Source organism: Anopheles arabiensis, chromosome 3 (assembly GCF_016920715.1).
Source record: "Anopheles arabiensis isolate DONGOLA chromosome 3, AaraD3, whole genome shotgun sequence".
Classification (NCBI taxonomy): Eukaryota; Metazoa; Arthropoda; class Insecta; order Diptera; family Culicidae; genus Anopheles; species Anopheles arabiensis.
The window spans coordinates 44,443,799-44,461,486 of NC_053518.1; the positions used below are offsets into that span (position 1 = coordinate 44,443,799).

Here is a 17,688-nt window from a genome sequence, read left to right on the forward strand (position 1 = left end):
AATTGTGAAGGTAATACCATAATATAGTGCGATAAGCAACTGAGACGACTGAAGGAATCGAAGAAGAACAAAGAATAAGGAACTTTCCCACTTTCAGTAGTTCCGGATTATTCCACATTAACTTTCAATTGTTTTGGGCGTTTTATGTCAGTTTCTTTGTTTTGTTGGTAAATAACAGTAAAAGTGCAATAAAGACGAGTTTAAAGAGCCGCCTTGGGTTAAACAAAGTCACTGAGAATGACCCAAGTAATGGCCAAACCAGACTGACCATAGTTTACAGCAACTGATCAGCAATTGAACCACATTTATCGGATTCACAAGTATTAAAGACCACCAAATGTATATAAAAGAAATGCCTCAATAGTGAAATACTACGTGCTTTGCTCCTATAGCCACAAATAACAATATATTTATTAATTGCCTAACTCTGTACAGTGCTGTATGTCAAATAAATTAGAACCTACGCCATCGTCGAGGCTTCCGAAACGAACAAAAAAAAATACCCCGAAACGAAACACTCACACACACACAATCGTAATACGTCGTTGGTACGTCGGGTGCTTGGCTTTGTGATTGAAAGATTGCTAACTCCCTGTCTCCGCTATCGTAGTTTCACCTAAGGTGCACACAAAATGCTTAGTTTAGTGTATTTGCTCCTGCTGAACAAGCCCCTCTCCAAGGGCAGGTTGCGAGCTCACAGTCCAACGTACGAGCAGAAGCAGAATGTTAAAAACAATATACAGATGATCGCTATGATGGCCACCCATGCTGGTAGTGAATCTAAAAAACAAAAAGGATTTCAGGATAAACGCACAATGAACTTAGGAGTGTACGAAATGCCCAAATGGGGGTTTCTTACTTACGTCGATAGGGTAGGCTGTGAACACAGATGCGATTGTCGACAGAGATGGAAAGCACAGCCGCCTCCGTGTCGCCCGTGATGGCGGGACCATCGAAGTTGGTGACGGGCAGAAACTCCAGCCCGGTGACAAACATCGCGTGTGCATTGGGCACGTGCAGCACACGCTGCATGCTGAACGCGATGTAGATCGACACCGAGCCGCTGAACATTGTGCCGATCGCCACGAAACGCCCGTCGTCCCGTACCGCCAGCGCGGCCAACGATTCGTCGATCTCGACCACCCCCGTCAGGCGGCCCGCGTCCGGGTCCCACTGCTGCAGCAGACCCTTTGCCTTGCCCGCCTTCGCGAACGGGTTGGCCAGCGTGAACAGTCGAAACTTGTCCTTCTGGCCCTCGACCAGCCCGTACCGGCAGCGCTTCATCAGATAGCGACAGTTGGCTGGCGGACTCCAGACCAGCTTCCTCGACTCTTTGTCCGGGTTGATGGACCAGATGACGCCGAGCCCGTCCTTCGCGATCGACACCACGTGCTTGCTGTCCGGGCTAAAGTCCAGATCGTCGATCTCCTTTGTGTGCGCCGCAATGTCGGACGCGATCGTCATCTTCGGGAAGTTCCACACCCGCAGATGGCCATCCATGCCGCCCGTCGCCATTAGCCGCCCGTTCGGGCTGATGCGCACCACTCGCTGCAGCGGTTCCGCCTCGGTAAAGTCGGTCTGCACCGAGTCGGCCGTCTTGATTTCGAACCGTATCTGCTTCCGGTTGCCCGTTGGCTGCTTTCCATCGTCCGATTTCTTCGCATCGCCAGCAGCCGCCGGTGTTGGTGGCGTCGTCGCCGTCCCACCCGCTGCATTCAACGGGACGGAGCGTTGCTGTGAGATGCTTCTTCGTTTGCGCAGCCCCTCGGAGTCGGGCTTGCTGCCGGTCGTGGAGGCGGACGGGCTGTACTCGCCAGAATCAATAATCGTATTTACGAGGTACATCTGGCAGTGGCTCTCCTGGCCAGCCATCAGCAGCGTTCGCTTTTCGTCGTTCTTCACCGCACAGTTCATCACAACGGTCGGGCCCGTTTCGTGCCGTATCACCTCGTCCGCCACGTACTTTTCGCCGTCGTGGTAAATTTCATAAATTTCCTAAAACGAACCCCAACCCGTGTTAGCTCCTATGGTAAAATAAAGTCTGCCCGTTCACTTACAAATCCATTTGCAACACCCGTTTTCGAGGCACCACCGCCACCAGCGACCAGAACGTGTCGGCTGGTGAGCATTTCGATCGCGTACAGTGGGAAGTTGACGCGCGCCAGCAGGCCGTCCGTGGGTTTTCGGGCCGCGGACATGGTTGCACTTTGCGCTGCGCTGCTACTTGCCAGCCGATGGGAATGTTTTCATGGAATAGAGAGCGCTACAATTAAACAAAACACAAAATGCGAGCTGCACCGATCTATTTTCACTTCCACGTATTATTGGTTGCTGTCATACGCTTTGCTGTCAGCCGTTCGCTGACAGCTGTTCCGCCGCTGTCAGTTGCATACAAATCAGCTGGCGGTCAATGGTGACGGTGCGCACCGCGAGCATTAAAATATTTTACTTTCGCTTTCATTTGCATTATTAGCTCGGGAAGCAATATATACTAGACACAGTGTCACAGAAAATTCAGCGAAGTGATGCACTGAATCATTTTTATAGAGCATGAACGTAAAAATTGCGTTCAATGGTTTGTGTCAACGTATTTTTCAAAACGCTCCCTGTTCACGAACCATCTAAAAAGGCTTTTGGAAATTGTCGTTAGCGCCATTCTGGATACAATCGGTATATTTTGCAAACCACCCAGCTAGCAAGCTATAATTGTACAAATCGAACAGCTTGCCATAATATCCAAGCAAGCCATAATTTTCTGGCATGCTGTCAAAACTGAGGACGCAGCCATTGTTTAGTTTATGGAAAACTAAATTAGTTGCACTATTCAGCGCTTCTATGCAACTTGGTGCTAGTAAAAATCGTTTTTAGAACACATTTTAAATCGACCAGTGCAGTTATTTCTGGTCAAAATATAAATAATTTGCCAATGTTGATACACTCAATACTTTAAATTATGTATTTAGAAACATTAATAAGGTTGAGGTGAAATGATTGCTTATGATATTACCAAGTTAAGAAAAAAAGAATCAATTTTCAATGGTTATTTCAATTAAATTTTACATCGAGTTTTATTGAAAAAAAATGCTTCGTTGCACAACGGGATGCGCAACTTGCACGCGCTTGCACTTGACAGCTGCTGCATTCATCTGTTTTGCCGACACAAACAACACAATTTTAGTTTCTGCTGCACTACACAGAAGCGCACACACACACCTTTTCCTCCTGGTGGCTCTGCAAAGCTGGTCTAGTCTCATCTTGCAACTCCCGAACGATGTGTACCGGCGGATTACTCATCACGAGCCGGAGCCTTCTCTGGTTCCTGGTTACACTGATCGCGTGTATGACCCTGTTCGGCGCCATCGTACTACCGAAATGGCTGATCGGACCGGAAGTGATACAGATCCGCAACGAGGAAGGCAACTTTACCGTCCTGCGCCATCCATCGGTGGGCATCTACAACAGGTAAGGGTGCGATGGCGGCTATTGGCCGACTATTCGGTTCGGTTCGGTTCGCTCATTGTCTGTGCCTGTTTTGTGTGCCACTGTACAGATGCAAACGCATGGGACGGATAGAGTACAACTGTGGCAACTTTGATCTTAACGGGCTGCTGACGGACTCGACTGTCTTTCCGGTGCCGTGGAAGTTCACCATGACCCTGATGTGTGTCGGGACGATGCTGCTGGGCCTAACGCTGGTCAGCACGCTCGTTACCTGCTGCCGGCTGCACTCCGTGTACGGTTTCAGCATGCACAAGCTGCTGTGCATCTTCCAGGGCGTCTCGGCCATGCTGGTGCTGTGCGGCTATCTCGTCTATCCGCTCGCCTGGGACGCACCGCGCGTGAAGACGCTCTGCGGACCGGACTCGGAAGCGTACTCGCCGGCCGATTGTACGCTGGGCGTTTCGATCTATCTCGGGGCGGCGGGTGTGCTGCTCACCTTTCTCTCAACCGTCCTCAGCCGGAAGGCCGAGGCGGCGTACTACAGCTCGAAGGCACAGCGCCGCGTCATCGACGGGCAGGTGCTGGTGTGCGTCATGTGAATCGTGGCCTGCTTTCTGCCCAACCACTTACGAATCTCTTCAAACATGTAACGAGGCAGCTCTGCACGTGCGTCATCACCAAGGCAACTAACTGCCCGAGCAACGTGTAAGGTGCGCAGAGCAACCGGTACCAAGAAAGGCAGGCCGGCCAGTCAATCTTCTTAGCGCTCGGTGCAAGGACATCGAGTGACGTCGTTCGTCCAGATGAATACGTTCATCCGATAAGTAGGTCGGGAGTCAAAATTAAACCAAAGTCCGCACACAATGCTCCAGTGAACGAAACACGAAACGAAGGAAAGCGCACACAAAAGAAGACTTTTAGCAACAACGTGCCTCTCTAGCGAGATTATTACATTCTACATGCTCTCTCTATCGTACGAACCTCCAGTGCCTTGCAATGCATAGGGCACGCAGCTTTTATACACCTATTGTTAAGCCGTCAGAACATTCTTAACTCACAAACATCCCTCAAGTGCCAAGTATTGTTTTGTAAGCCATATTTTCTTTCTCGAAATAAATATACAACTTCACTTTTGTAGCTCTCTCTCTCTATCTCTCTTTACTTAAGAATGTCGGTTCGGTTTGAGTCAGTTTTGTTGCATCATTTCCATTTCTCAACAGCGAGATCAGATTCGGCCGGCGTGTGGTACGTTCTTACTTCACTTTCCTTTTCGCTTACCACCACCCTTCACGCCATCAGCCCCCTTCGCAACCGCTTTCGCTGCCTTCAGCTTGTCGATGTACACACTGTGGCCAGTTTTCTTCAGATGCTCAAACAGCTTATTCTTGGAGGTAAACTTCTCCTTGCACGTCACACATGCGTTCTCCGTGCTCGACTGGCTAGTGCTCTCGTCGTCCGAGACGGGGCCCGACTCTTTGCTCGATCCAGTAGCAGCAGGCACGGAGGAGGGCTCCGCCTCACCTTTGGCTTGTGCTTTGGCCGCTTTGCCCTTTGGGCCCGAGTCAGCAGCTTTACCCTTGGTTTTTGCTTTTCGGTTCGATTTCTTGCTGCCACCGGTCCAATCGTCATCATCGTCACTCGGTGCGGCAGTTGTCGCGCGTCCCAGCCGTAAACCGATCATATCAGCCGCCTCGGTTGCAGAATCGTGCTCCTCATCGTCGGACGACTTTATCACAGGTATGGTAGTGCTGCTGAGTGCCTTCTTTTTGCCCTTGTTTTTCTTTTGCTTGCTTTTTGTCGGCTTCGCCTCTTGCCGCACTTCCGATTCGGGCTGCTCATCGCAATCAGTTCCGTTGGCAATTTCCAGCTCATCGTCGTTCGATAAGCTGCCCTCTTCCGGGTCCACCGTCGGTTCTTTACACTCATTTTCCTCCATCTCCTTGCGCATTTCCTTGCGCAGCAGCTCGACGTTTTGCTTGTGTTTTTTCGATGCTTCGTGGTTTTCGTACGAACTACGGTTGGTGAACATCTTGTCGCAGGCGACACAGTACAGATCGTCCACGTAGAAGCTTTCCTCCCCATTTTCGTTCTGGCTAACGTTTAGGCCGGCCATTGCGTCTTCCAGCCCGTTCACCTGCCCGTCCTCGTCGTCTGACTCTTCCTCCGATGCTTCGGCATACGTTGCTTCCAGTTTCCTGCAATAAGCACAGTTTAAAACGCTTGTAACCGATTTCAACACACCCGTTACTCAAAACTTATCCTCTTCACCTTAACTGTTCTTCGTACGCGTCGTTGAAAAAGCTCGTCGAGTTACGCTGTTGCTCCTCGATCTCCTGCTGATTGCGGCGTATCTGCTCCAACCGCTTCTGTTCCGACTTCAGCCGATTCTGGGTTGCCCGCTCCTCCAGCAGCTTCTTGTACGCCTGCACCCGTTTGTCGCGCTTCTTCACAAACATTACCAAGCTGCGAATCTCGTCGTTGCGTTCCTTGCGCGCCTTTTGCTGCACCTTCTTGTTGTCCTTCTCGATGGCCTTCAGTATCCGACGGTCGCGAATCTCGGCCACATTGTGCGGATTGAGCCAGGCGTAGCTTTTCTTGGTACAGAACCCTTCCCAGTAGCCGTAAAACTGGCGCACGATCGTTTCGTAATCGGATTGCGAGTTACCGAACTTGGGTATCTCGTCGAACTCTTCCTCGGTGTCGAGGAATTCCACCTCCTCCGTGGCCAGCTTATTGAACACTTCTGCATACACGGCGTAGAACCCTCCCGGATCGTCCCCGAAGCCCTTGTAGCAGGAGGCGGTAAAGTAAGGGAACACATCCAAAGAACTATCTTCATAGTCGGTATGTCCGCCTCGCAGTATCTGTTCGCGATGGTTATCGTACCTAGAGAAGACGGGAGTGATGGTGTCATTTATTTTCGTGATGTTTTTTCCAGCCTATACCATTCTTGCCGTACCATGCTCTTTCCTGCGGATCAGAAAGCACATCATACGCCGCCTGTACGAGAAGAAACTGTTGGTTTGCCTCCTCTGCGTTGTCGAGGTTTTTGTCCGGATGCCAGCGGAGAGCAAGCTTGCGGTACGATTTCTTGATTTCGTCCGAGTCGGCCGTGCGCGTAACTCCGAGCACCTCGTAGTGGCACTTCATTTTGCACCGTACGATACAAGTTTCTGTTATTATTTCCACCGAATAACTACCGAAACGGAACGGAGGAGAAATCTGCCAACGGAACGAAAAAAAGTGCTCCGTGTGACAGCCGTGCCAGGCGCGTGCAGTGAAAATAACAACAAACTTTGCAATGTGGCAGCTTCGCCGGTCATCGGTTTGACATTTGATAGATGAGCAAAAAATGTGTAGCCATATGTACTGTGGTGTTTGTGGCTAGGAAATAATTCAAAAGATACGTTGATGGTTCGTATTTCCTCACGCTTGGATCAGACGAGCGCTCATAGACAACTGCAATTCCTAGTAAAAAACCTTTCTTGCATCGCTGGTAGGTTTTTTTTTGTGCCGAAACGATCGTCGGATATGTTCATATTGTCTGCCAGTTGATATCTCTGCGGAATGTATTGGTCATGTGATGTGCTCTCAGGTGCGCAAAGCTTCGATGTGATTCGATTCCGGTTAGATTCCGATTCCGGGCGACTCTGGTCGATTTCAACCGACGACTCCCGACGATTCCGGAAGGTTCCGAAATTTTCGGAGTCGAATGGGAGTCGAATCCAAACTTCTGCCAACTTTACTCATCGCTGCACATTATAGCTCCGCAAAAGAAGACACAACAAAATGTAAAGAAGCACTATACCGGGAAGGGAAAATGGAGATTTGCAAGGGCCAGATATATTGTAGAAAGTTAAGATGTATTATTGTTTTAAACGGGTGATTTTGATTGCTCTCTACTAATCCCCAGTCTCGTCGAAGGGTCAACTTTCTTAGTCATTTTGAGTCATCTGAGCTCACTGATCCTAGTGTGAAGTTGGATTATCCTTTAGGGGCGCCACAAAAGTGGTCCCTAATTTTTTATGTCGCGAACGCGTTGGGTTTCGTGAGTAGGTAATAAGGAACTTTATTTTACACTATATTATGAACGGTTGCGCACGTTCGTTCGAGAGGGTTTCACGTTGAGGAATTTTCGAGCGCGGAGCGAAGGAAGAGGTCTGTTCGCTTTCGAGGTTGGGTCGCAAGAGAGAGAATGTGCTCGCTGACAGCAGGAAGTGTAGCGCTGGACACGCGGCGCACGTCACTTTGACACATTCGTGTGCCTGGTGAGTGCGCTCCACGGAGATCCGTGTCTTTGTCCCTGGATGTCACGATCGCTCAGGATTCTCACGCCAGATGGCGGTCTGGTCGCTACAGTACTCCCCTCCTAGAGCGGTGTCACCGGTAACGTAGAGGTATGATGACCTTCCGCTGAGACCTGGTGACGCCGGTCGATACCGTCTGGTCGTTGCGGCGTAGGATGGAGGGTGGTGGGGCGTCGACGGTGGCTCGGTCGGTTTGTCTCGATGTCGTCGGGTGCGATGGTGGTGCGGGTGTCGTCTGATTACGCACTGGTTGTTCGCGTGGCGTCGGTTTGGAGGCTGCGGTGGCGTCTCTGCGGTCCGAATTTGCCTGGACGTCCGGTAACGGCAGAGTTTCCGAGTGGTCGGTTATTGGCGGCAGCAGGTTTGTCGTTAGCCCTTCCCACGAGCACTGCGGGGCCGGGGTGGCTTCCTCTTCTGCGCCATACGCTGGTTTTAAGCGGTCGATCGAGACCAGCGTTGGCTGTCCACGTAGGAGTATCTGAAAAGACTTAGGATTGCGTGTAAGAACCTTATATGGACCGTGGTAAGGTGTAGTTAGTACAGGTCGGACGGTGTCGTCGCGTATGAACACGTGAGTACACTTGTTCAGATCGGAATGCACGAACGGTGTGCGGTTGGTATGCCAAGCGGTGCTCTGTGGTCGAATGCTGCTCATCGTCTCCTCTAACGTTTTGGCGAAGTCGGATTGGTTGGCGAGGGCATTTTGCGGTTTCGCGATGAAGAATTCTGCCGGGATGGTCAACGTCGTTCCATACACAAGTTCGGCTGGCGAGGCGTTGATGTCATTTTTGAACGTGGTTCGTAGCCCAAGCAGTATTAGCGGTAGGTGTTCGCTCCATCTTGCGGTGTCTTTGCAGGTGATTGCTGCTTTAAGAGTGCGGTGCCACCTCTCGATTATTCCATTTGCCTGCGGGTGATAGGCTGTCGTACGGATGTGTTTCGTTCCTAGGGCTTTCGTCAACTCTTTGAACAAGGAGGATTCGAATTGTCTCCCTTGGTCCGTTGTTACGTGCGCCGGAACTCCGAATCGGGCGATCCAGTGGAATAGTAGTGCTGATACGACGGTAGATGCGGTGATATCCGAGATCGGTATTGCTTCTGGCCAGCGAGTAAATCGGTCGATTATCGTAAGGCAGTATCGGTTACCGTTACTGATGGGAAATGGTCCAATGATGTCTACGTTGATATGACTGAACCTCGCTGTTGTTGCAGGGTACGGTATCAAGGGGCTTTTGACGTGCCTTCCTACCTTAGCGCGCTGGCAGGCTAAGCAGTTCCGAGCGAAGTCCTGGGATTCCTTCCTTGCATTGAGCCACACGAAACGCTCTGTTATTAGTCTAGCTGTGGCGCGGGCTCCGGGATGACTGAGATCATGTACGGCGTGGAGAAGTTGTGTTCGAAACGATCGGGTGATGTACGGTCTGATGATACCTCCAGGGCAGTCGGCGTAGAGTGACTTGGGGCTTCCCGGTATTGGTGTCTTCTGCAGGAACAGGTCCGTCTGAATTTTCCCACTGAGAATGTCGGAAAGTTCAGGGTCGCGCTCTTGTTCTTCTGCTAATCGCTCATAATCGATGGTCGGTGTCGCGTGCACTGTCTCTATGCGGGAGAGCAGATCGGCTGTAACGTTGTCTTTTCCGGCGATGTGACGGATGTCGGTGGAAAACTGGCCAATGAAGTCTAACTGCCGGGCTCGTCGAGGTGAGGCATTGTCGTGCGTTTGTCGGAAGGCGAAGGTTAGAGGCTTGTGGTCTGTATAAATACAGAATTCCCGACCCTCTAGCTGGTATCGGAAGTGTCGTATGGCGAGATAGATGGCGGTAAGTTCTCGGTCATAGGTCGAGTACTTTTGCTGTGCCTTTTCGAGACGTTTCGAGAAGAAGCCTAGTGGTTGCAGGTCTTCGTTGGTGCGTTGGTGAAGTACGGCTCCGGCTGCGAAATCTGAAGCGTCGGTCCATAGAGAAAGTTCGGCGTTCTTCACGGGATGTGCCAATAACGTTGCACGTTTCAGTTGCTCTTTGCATTTGGCGAATGCTTCGGAAGCTTCTAGCGACCAGGTTAATGGCGTTCTGTCCTTCTTTTTGTTACCTGGAGTCATCTCGAGAAGTATACCTTGCGTTTCCAGGGCGTGCGGCAGAAAACGTCGGTAGTAGTTTATCATGGCGAGGAACTTCTTCAACTCCATAATCGTCGTTGGCTGTGGCAGCTCGCTGATGGCTTGGACTCGATCGGGGAGAGGACGAATACCAGAAGCGTTGACCAGATGGCCCAGAAAGGAAATCTCGTTCCGGTAGAACTCGCACTTGGCTGGATTGATGGCTAGTTGGTGCTTCTCCAATCGTTCGAAAAGTTGGCGTAAGTGTTCGTGGTGTTCTGCCTCGGACGTTGATGCTACGATCATATCGTCGATATACGGGAAAACAAACTCGAGTCCTCGTAGGACATCATGGATAAGGCGTTGGAATGTTTGCGCTGCGTTCCTCAATCCGAAAGGCATGGTAGTGAACTCGTAAAGTCCAAAGGGTGTCGTGATGGCTGTCTTTGCTATATCATCCGGATGAATTGGTATCTGGTGGTATGCTTTGTGCAAATCGACCTTGGAAAATATGATCTTGCCTTGCAAATGCATCGTGAAGTCCTGTAAAAACGGTAGTGGATAACGGTCGGGTACGGTTTTTGCATTTAGGGCGCGGTAATCACCACAAGGGCGCCAGGTGCCGTCGGCCTTTTTTGTCATATGTAGCGGGCTGGCCCAGCTGCTATTCGAGGGGCGACATACTCCGAGCTGGACGAGTGATTCGAACTCTTTGCGGGCAGCTGCGTACTTTTCAGGTGGTAATCGGCGAGGTCTTGCGAATGTTGGTTGCCCCGTCGTTTCGATTCGGTGCGTCACTTCGGACTGCAGTAAGGTGCCAGGAGTGGATAGTGCAGTTAACCCGGGAAATTCCTTTAGGAGAGTGGCGACCGGTGAGGTGGAATCACATACTTTTACGGTTGGTTCCGACGGGTTTTGGCTCGGCACTCCGGTAGAACGTACGTTCGTTAAGGCGTCGACAAGACATTTTTGCGCAAGTCCACGAGCAGATGGAAATGTTGGAGAAAATCGGCTCCAATAATCGCTGTCCCCACGTCTGCGATGATGAAGTTCCAAAGGAAAGATCGGCGAAGTCCCAAATCGAGAGTATAGAGCGACTCTCCGTAAACCTGGATTGGTGTAGAATTAGCGGCGAACAGCTTCATGGTGGAGGGTTTACTCGGGACGGAACTGTGTTGTCGAGGGATTACTGAAACGTCTGCACCGGTATCGATTAAGAATTTGATGTTAGTTTTTGGATCGGTTATTACGAGACGATAGCTATGGGTCGAAAGTACGTGTATCTGTTGAGGTTGGCCTCTGGTTAAGCGTCAATCGGAAGCAGTGGCTGAGTTACTACCCTGCCGCCGACTGTTGAAGGAGCAGGGGGGACGACAGTTCCGCGCCGCTTGCCCGTATTGCGTGTGGTAATAGCAGTGTCCGCTGGGTGTTACCGCATCCTGGTTCGGTTGACGTTGCCGGGTACGTGAGCGTGGTCGCGCGCGTTCTCTTTCGTTGAGCTTGCTCAGTACGGCGTCCAAGCGCTGACCTAATTCCGTTACGTGCCGAGAAAGACGTTCGAAGTCCTCGTTGCGTACTTCGTGGATGGTTTGGTACGGGCCCGTTCGGTGGTATAACGCGAACGAATCCATAACAGAGTCTGCTACTTTAGCTCGCTCGTTGGTATCCGTGTTAGTGGCAATAACGGCGGACTGGACGTATGGCGGGAGACGGCCGATCCACAAATCTACCAGCATAGAGTCCGTCATTGCTCCATTTGCGGCGCGGCGCATCTCCGCTAATAGCTGCGATGGTTTTCGGTCCCCGAGGTTCATTTCGGCAAGCAGACGATGCAAGCGGCTTCGTTGCGACTCTTCAAAATGCTCAATTATTGCACGCTTTGCTACCTCGTAACGGTCCGTAGCGTACTGTCGAATGTCCTCCAACAGGGGGCGAAGCTCAGGAAGGACACGAAGCGGTATACGCGTTCTAAGAATGTTAAAACGGCGAATATGTTGGTTCGTGGTGATATTCCACGCATCGAACCAGTTTTCCAATGCGAAGAAAAAGGTTTGAATGTCAGTGGTGTCCATCTCCGGTGGTTTCAGCTGCATGGCATTCAAAGTGTCAATCTGCGATTCGGGCGGCATAAACATGGCGTCGCAGGCGGACGGCCCTGGTACGCGCGGGGTATTCGGAACGGGCGGTGTTGGTACGTGAGGCGATTTGGATCCACTCGCGGCTGGATCGGCACTCGGGGTTACGCCATCGGGAGTCGATACGTCGCGGTCCGGCGGACCGTGCAACATCCTTACGACTAAGGTTAGTTAAAAAAGGGTGGATCTTACCTTAGTGGCGGGGGCGCAAGCAAGTCCAGCTGAGGTTGGCTAGGTCGATCCTTCGGCGAAGACAAATCCGCACACGAGGTCTATCGTGTTAGGATTAGTCGCTCGTTGGCTGCGTTCGTCGATGACGCCGGTGTGAGAAACGAGGGGCGATGATCTTCGGTTGCGTTCGGTCGATGGTGTCGGCGAGAAGAGAACGATGCCCACCGGGCACCAGCACTCAGAGATCGCTTGAATACGCGCTTGAAAAAGAACTTGAGTTGGCGAAATTATTCAAGTGATCCGTCGGGTCCCGAAGCCGAAGCAAACCCGAAGCCAAAGCAAAACCCGAACGGGGGTCTGCACGAACCTTCGTTTAATTAGTCCCCTCCCCCTTTTTTGCCAGGATTTCTTTCCGAAATGATACAGTGCACACCATTATACTATCGTAATTCGATTTATTGAATATCGAACCAACATAGAATACAAAAAAAACAGAACACTTGCACAACAATCACTGCACTTAATTCTAAATCAACGCACATAATTTAAAAAAAAACACTTTTTACACTCGCACAGTGAAAAAAAACAAATTCAGCACAGCACTTTCTGCTCCTCATCGCTGTTGCTCCTGGTTTTTCTCGCTGCACTGTACGGGCCACTGCTCCAACACTACGACACAGCCACAGGTTTTTGATGTCTCCGTTCGCCGTGAAACACACATGAAATGGAAGAAAAATGATATTAATTAGAAGGGGGGATGTTGGTTGATAATTTTAATCACTTTTACTTACCTCAAATTAAACAAAACTCCATTTTTTACGGGGTTTATCCGCCAAGCGCTGAAACACCACACGAGCACCAACCTCACTGGACTGAAAGTAAAGCCTACTGCGTGAATGTGTGCATGCGCTTCTGCCAAGCCAACCGCGCCGTACTGCGTGTGTAGCCAAGTACGTGTGTGTGTATATTTGCACCACTGGACACAGAACACAAACCTCACCGCACAGCAGAGCGTGTGTCGCCAAGTGTGTGCATGTGTGTATTTGCACCACTGAATTCTGAACGTCCACCGCACCGCACCACACAGCGTGTATCTCCAAGTGCGTGGCTGTGTGTAGTATCACCGTGGACTGCAGAAAACTACCTGCACTAGAACAGAGCGCTGGTGTGGCCAAATGTGTGCATGTGTGTACTTGCTCCACTGAAAGCCGGTATCGCACCAGATTTCGGGTGTCGCCTTGTGCGTGCGTGTGTGTTATTCTCACAGCACACTCGTTCATCATTTTTTCGTTCTTTCGCTTGAGCCACTCGATTTCGTTCTTCGCTGATTTTGGCAGCGCACGAGGGGGTTTCGGCTTCAACTTCCAACAACAACAACCACACGAGGAGGCTCGGGGACACTCATCAGGGGAAAATCGCTCAAATTAGAGCGAGAGACAGATAGAAAAAGTGAAAGGTCAATATAAAATCTTCGGCTTTTGACCGTTGGGTGACTGCGTGCGCTGACGACGTCTCCGGTGCACGGCCGAAAAAATTCACGAACGTAGCTCGAGCAAAATTCTGACGCAATCCGCTCGGTGTCGGCCTGCGCACATTCACCCACACACACACACCACGGTGCACACACAAAAACCGCGTGGGTCTGGAGCGCGCTCGGCGGTACGTGTGAGGTTATGATCGGCGGTTGCGCAAACACGTACGGGTACCAAAATGCTCGGCGGGTGTGCGACACGGCGCGGGGGTGTCAGCAAAATGTTCGGCGATCGCTCAGCACCGAGAGGAAACTTTTCCGCTAGGATCGGTCGCTCCGTCGGGGAAAAATGTTCCTGAATAGTGTTCCTCACTGTCGGCCACCTTCGGTGTCGATTTGCACTCACGTGGGTTCGGGGTTTGTGCACGGAGGTTTTTTTTGCTGGCTGCGCTTGCGTGGTGCCTCCTTCGTGGTCGGCCGCTCCTCGGTGATGGGGGGGAACGTTGCCGTCGGTCCGGACCGTGGAACAATGGAAACACGTTTTTTCCGGCTGGATCCGGTGTTCGTCAGGTTACCACTCACTCACTCGCGCACGCGATCACGTCGGGGTCACCAGTTTTAGGGGCGCCACAAAAGTGGTCCCTATTTTTTTATGTCGCGAACGCGTTGGGTTTCGTGAGTAGGTAATAAGGAACTTTATTTTACACTATATTATGAACGGTTGCGCACGTTCGTTCGAGAGGGTTTCACGTTGAGGAATTTTCGAGCGCGGAGCGAAGGAAGAGGTCTGTTCGCTTTCGAGGTTGGGTCGCAAGAGAGAGAATGTGCTCGCTGACAGCAGGAAGTGTAGCGCTGGACACGCGGCGCACGTCACTTTGACACATTCGTGTGCCTGGTGAGTGCGCTCCACGGAGATCCGTGTCTTTGTCCCTGGATGTCACGATCGCTCACGATTCTCACGCCAGATGGCGGTCTGGTCGCTACAATCCCATTAAGATGTTGTTTCAAAGATTCGCAGCTAGAAGGTTGTGGTATTAAATGTTGTCAGTTGTTGGTTACAAAAATGGAAAGAATAGAATGGAAATCAAATTAAATCGGTTGAGGTGAAGTCGACGCGTCTATTATATAGTCCATAATATAGTGTCAACCCAGCCCAGCCCGTAAAGTCTGTTTAGGCCGTCCACAAGGACAGAGGAGGCGTGGTAGGCCCAAATTGAGGTGGCAAGATGGCGTGGAGGCGTCCGCCATTAAGGCTGGGATAACGGACTGGCAGACGAAGGCGCGAGACCGTGAGCGGGTTCGGACACTCCTGAGACAGGCCAAGACCGTAAAGCGGTTGTAGCGCCGGATAAGTAAGTAAGTAAGTAATATAGTGTAAAACTTTTAATAAAACTAATGCTTTTACACATTTTGTAATTAATATTTAAAACGGTTGTAAAGCACTAATGGGACCATGCAGGACCAAACCCATACAATAAAAATTTATGCTTATGTAAAAAAACGAACATCAATGTCAGCTTCTTTTTCAAACTATTTCGAAAAAGGAAATATTTAATAAAAATTAACTAAAGTACTCAATATTGAAATAAGGTTGGTTTATTCAGCTTTACAAAACCGAAGGGTATACAAGTATTTAGTAACAATAAAGGAAAGATCAATAATACACAATAGGCGATAAGAGTACAAAGTTCAGGAAAGGGTTTTTTCATCTTTTCAGCTGTCGAATTGGGCAAACCGCTTCATGCACGAAAGTCTACAAAGTTTTCTGGAGTATAAGCCCGCAATGATAAGCAATGTAACAACTAAATCCTTCATCCACAGGCATAAGGTTTTTGGTCGTAAGTTTTGGATTCAATATATTTGAAGCCAGCAATGGTAACCAAAAAAAAAAACTGTATACGGCTTAATACTTTTGAAACACCAAGTAAAGGTAAAGGATTGATCGGTAAAGGAGCTTGATTCACTGAATACACTATTTTATTATAATTATTATTATTATTACTATTGTTATTATTATTATTATTATTATTATTATTATTATTATTATTATTTTTGTTATTACTATTATTATTATTATTATTATTATTATTATTATTATTATTATTATTATTATTATTATTATTATTATTATTATTATTATTATTATTATTATTATTATTATTATTATTATTATTATTATTTTTATTTTTATTATTATTATTATTATTCGTATTAGTATTATTATTATTATTATTATTAATATTATTATTATTATTATTATTATTATTATTATTATTATTTTTATTATTATTATTATTACAATTATTATTATTATTATTGCTGTTTGCAATACTTTACAAATAAATAAATAAATAAATAAGAGTTTCCCAGCTGCGTAACGTTTGCTTTACAACAGGGGTCTCCAAACTTTTCAGTTCGCGGGTCGCATTGCTTCACAATCAACCTTGTTCAGAGCTATTTTGACACTACCTTTACAATGAGTGCAAGTTCAAATCTCGTTTTAATAAGAAAATACTATCGAAATATCAGCAGCTTTCTTTTATTGAATCTTGATTTCCATCTTTCAAATGTAAATAAAATCAGTTACATAAGAAAGCTATTTAATTTAAGTTTAACCCAGTCCTCGCGGGGCGCATTAAAGGCGCTGAGGGACGCATGCGGCCCGCTGGCCGTAGTTTGAAGACCCTTGGTTTAGAACATTAACTGTACTACAAATCGACCATTCTTAGAAGTGGATCATGAAAACGAAAGACAAATTAGCCAAAACTTATTTTTGTGTGTGCTAAACTGTGGTTTGGAGTTACACGTTTCGGATCACCCTAAATAACAAGTTAAAAAACATCCAAATCTAGAAATCATATACAGGTTATAATCGACAGCAAAGCTTACACCAAAGAAGAAGCTATTTCAAAAAGTATTCAAACGTAACTCATAAAATCTCTCCAGCTTTTGATTAAAAAAATAAACAAAACATCAACCAACGAAGAACATGTTATGAACTCTTCATCTTCGTCATTCAACCTACTTTTAGTTGCAAAATTATTGTAGAAGCTTTTAAAACCCATACTGCGTTTTTTTCTACTTCCCGTCCTAGTGTTTTGAGTTACCTTTTCGCTCATACCGGTCATCGAGTGCCGTCTGCCTGTGGATTAAATCGGCTTTCACTTCAAGCGCTCGCATAAACCCTCAAAAAGCCCTTTGACGCTGATTCCGTCGCTGCACTTTGATCCGTTAGTAGTTGTTGTGGTCTTTGTCCTACACGCTACACTGCACCATTTTTGTGCCATTTTGTACGACTCGTTAGGTTGAAGGTTTTTCGTCATGCTGTGTCATTCCCTCCCACAAAAGAAATGAAATGTTTCTCGGTCGGCTTTTTTTTATTTTCGATGGTCGTACTGCGACATTTCGTGACACTTTGTAGAGAACATCTATCGAGTAGTGTCTACTCTAGAAGACGGTTCAGCTCGGTGTATAATAAAAGAAAAATAGCTAAAAAATGATACAAATATGAGGATGGCCTTTTCTCCTCCACCCTTTCTCTTCACATGCTATGCAGCAAATGAGATTCATTAGTTGATCTATGTTGCTTTGATGTAGAAAAATGAGATAGCAAAAGCAGGCTACGGCAGCGCTAGCTCTACCTGTCTGCAAGAAGCTAGCAAACGGAATGGGAGTGGGCTTCTTTGGCTCCTTAGTTTTGGACATGTTCAATGCATCGGTTGCTTCCGCTCACATGCACCTACATACACGATCAAAAAAGGCCACACAGGGTGCACTGAATCGTATGTGCACCGTACAGATCTAATAATGTATCAATTTTTGAAAGATGAGCAGATGCCTTCGGTATGGCTATTTTCCCACCAGCGTACAAAGCCAAGTAGCATAATGCGTGCCGAAAAATCTACCCCGTACCGCATGGCCAATGTCGATAGCACTGACAGTGAAGAAATACAGTTTTTCCAGTGGCTCGTACAAACTGCTTGAGTGAGATGAAGCAGTGGGATGAGTGTACTGAGGAAAATATGAATAGTGTCCGTTTCGATGATTTCGTTGCATTTGATGTGTAGT

At 48.4% G+C, this 17,688-nt stretch overlaps 3 protein-coding genes across 3 annotated transcripts; 1 reads left to right on the forward strand and 2 right to left on the reverse strand.

The window, feature by feature from the left end:
* Positions 1 to 369: 369 nt before the first annotated feature.
* LOC120902301 (prolactin regulatory element-binding protein) lies at positions 370 to 2,341 on the reverse strand. Its single transcript, XM_040310957.1, has 3 exons — positions 2,058 to 2,341; positions 864 to 1,995; positions 370 to 780 (listed from the first exon to the last, which is right to left on the reverse strand). The coding sequence occupies exons 1-3, from the start codon at positions 2,196 to 2,198 to the stop codon at positions 695 to 697; spliced, it is 1,359 nt and encodes a 452-aa protein (XP_040166891.1). The 5' UTR covers positions 2,199 to 2,341; the 3' UTR covers positions 370 to 694.
* A 770-nt stretch (positions 2,342 to 3,111) lies between these two features.
* On the forward strand, positions 3,112 to 4,578 carry LOC120902310 (LHFPL tetraspan subfamily member 2 protein). Its single transcript, XM_040310977.1, has 2 exons — positions 3,112 to 3,462; positions 3,551 to 4,578. The coding sequence occupies exons 1-2, from the start codon at positions 3,272 to 3,274 to the stop codon at positions 4,038 to 4,040; spliced, it is 681 nt and encodes a 226-aa protein (XP_040166911.1). The 5' UTR covers positions 3,112 to 3,271; the 3' UTR covers positions 4,041 to 4,578.
* On the reverse strand, positions 4,572 to 7,367 carry LOC120902295 (dnaJ homolog subfamily C member 21). Its single transcript, XM_040310949.1, has 3 exons — positions 6,401 to 7,367; positions 5,710 to 6,327; positions 4,572 to 5,636 (listed from the first exon to the last, which is right to left on the reverse strand). Exons 1-3 carry the CDS (start codon positions 6,589 to 6,591, stop codon positions 4,700 to 4,702), a joined length of 1,746 nt encoding a protein of 581 aa, XP_040166883.1. The 5' UTR covers positions 6,592 to 7,367; the 3' UTR covers positions 4,572 to 4,699.
* Positions 7,368 to 17,688: the final 10,321 nt, after the last annotated feature.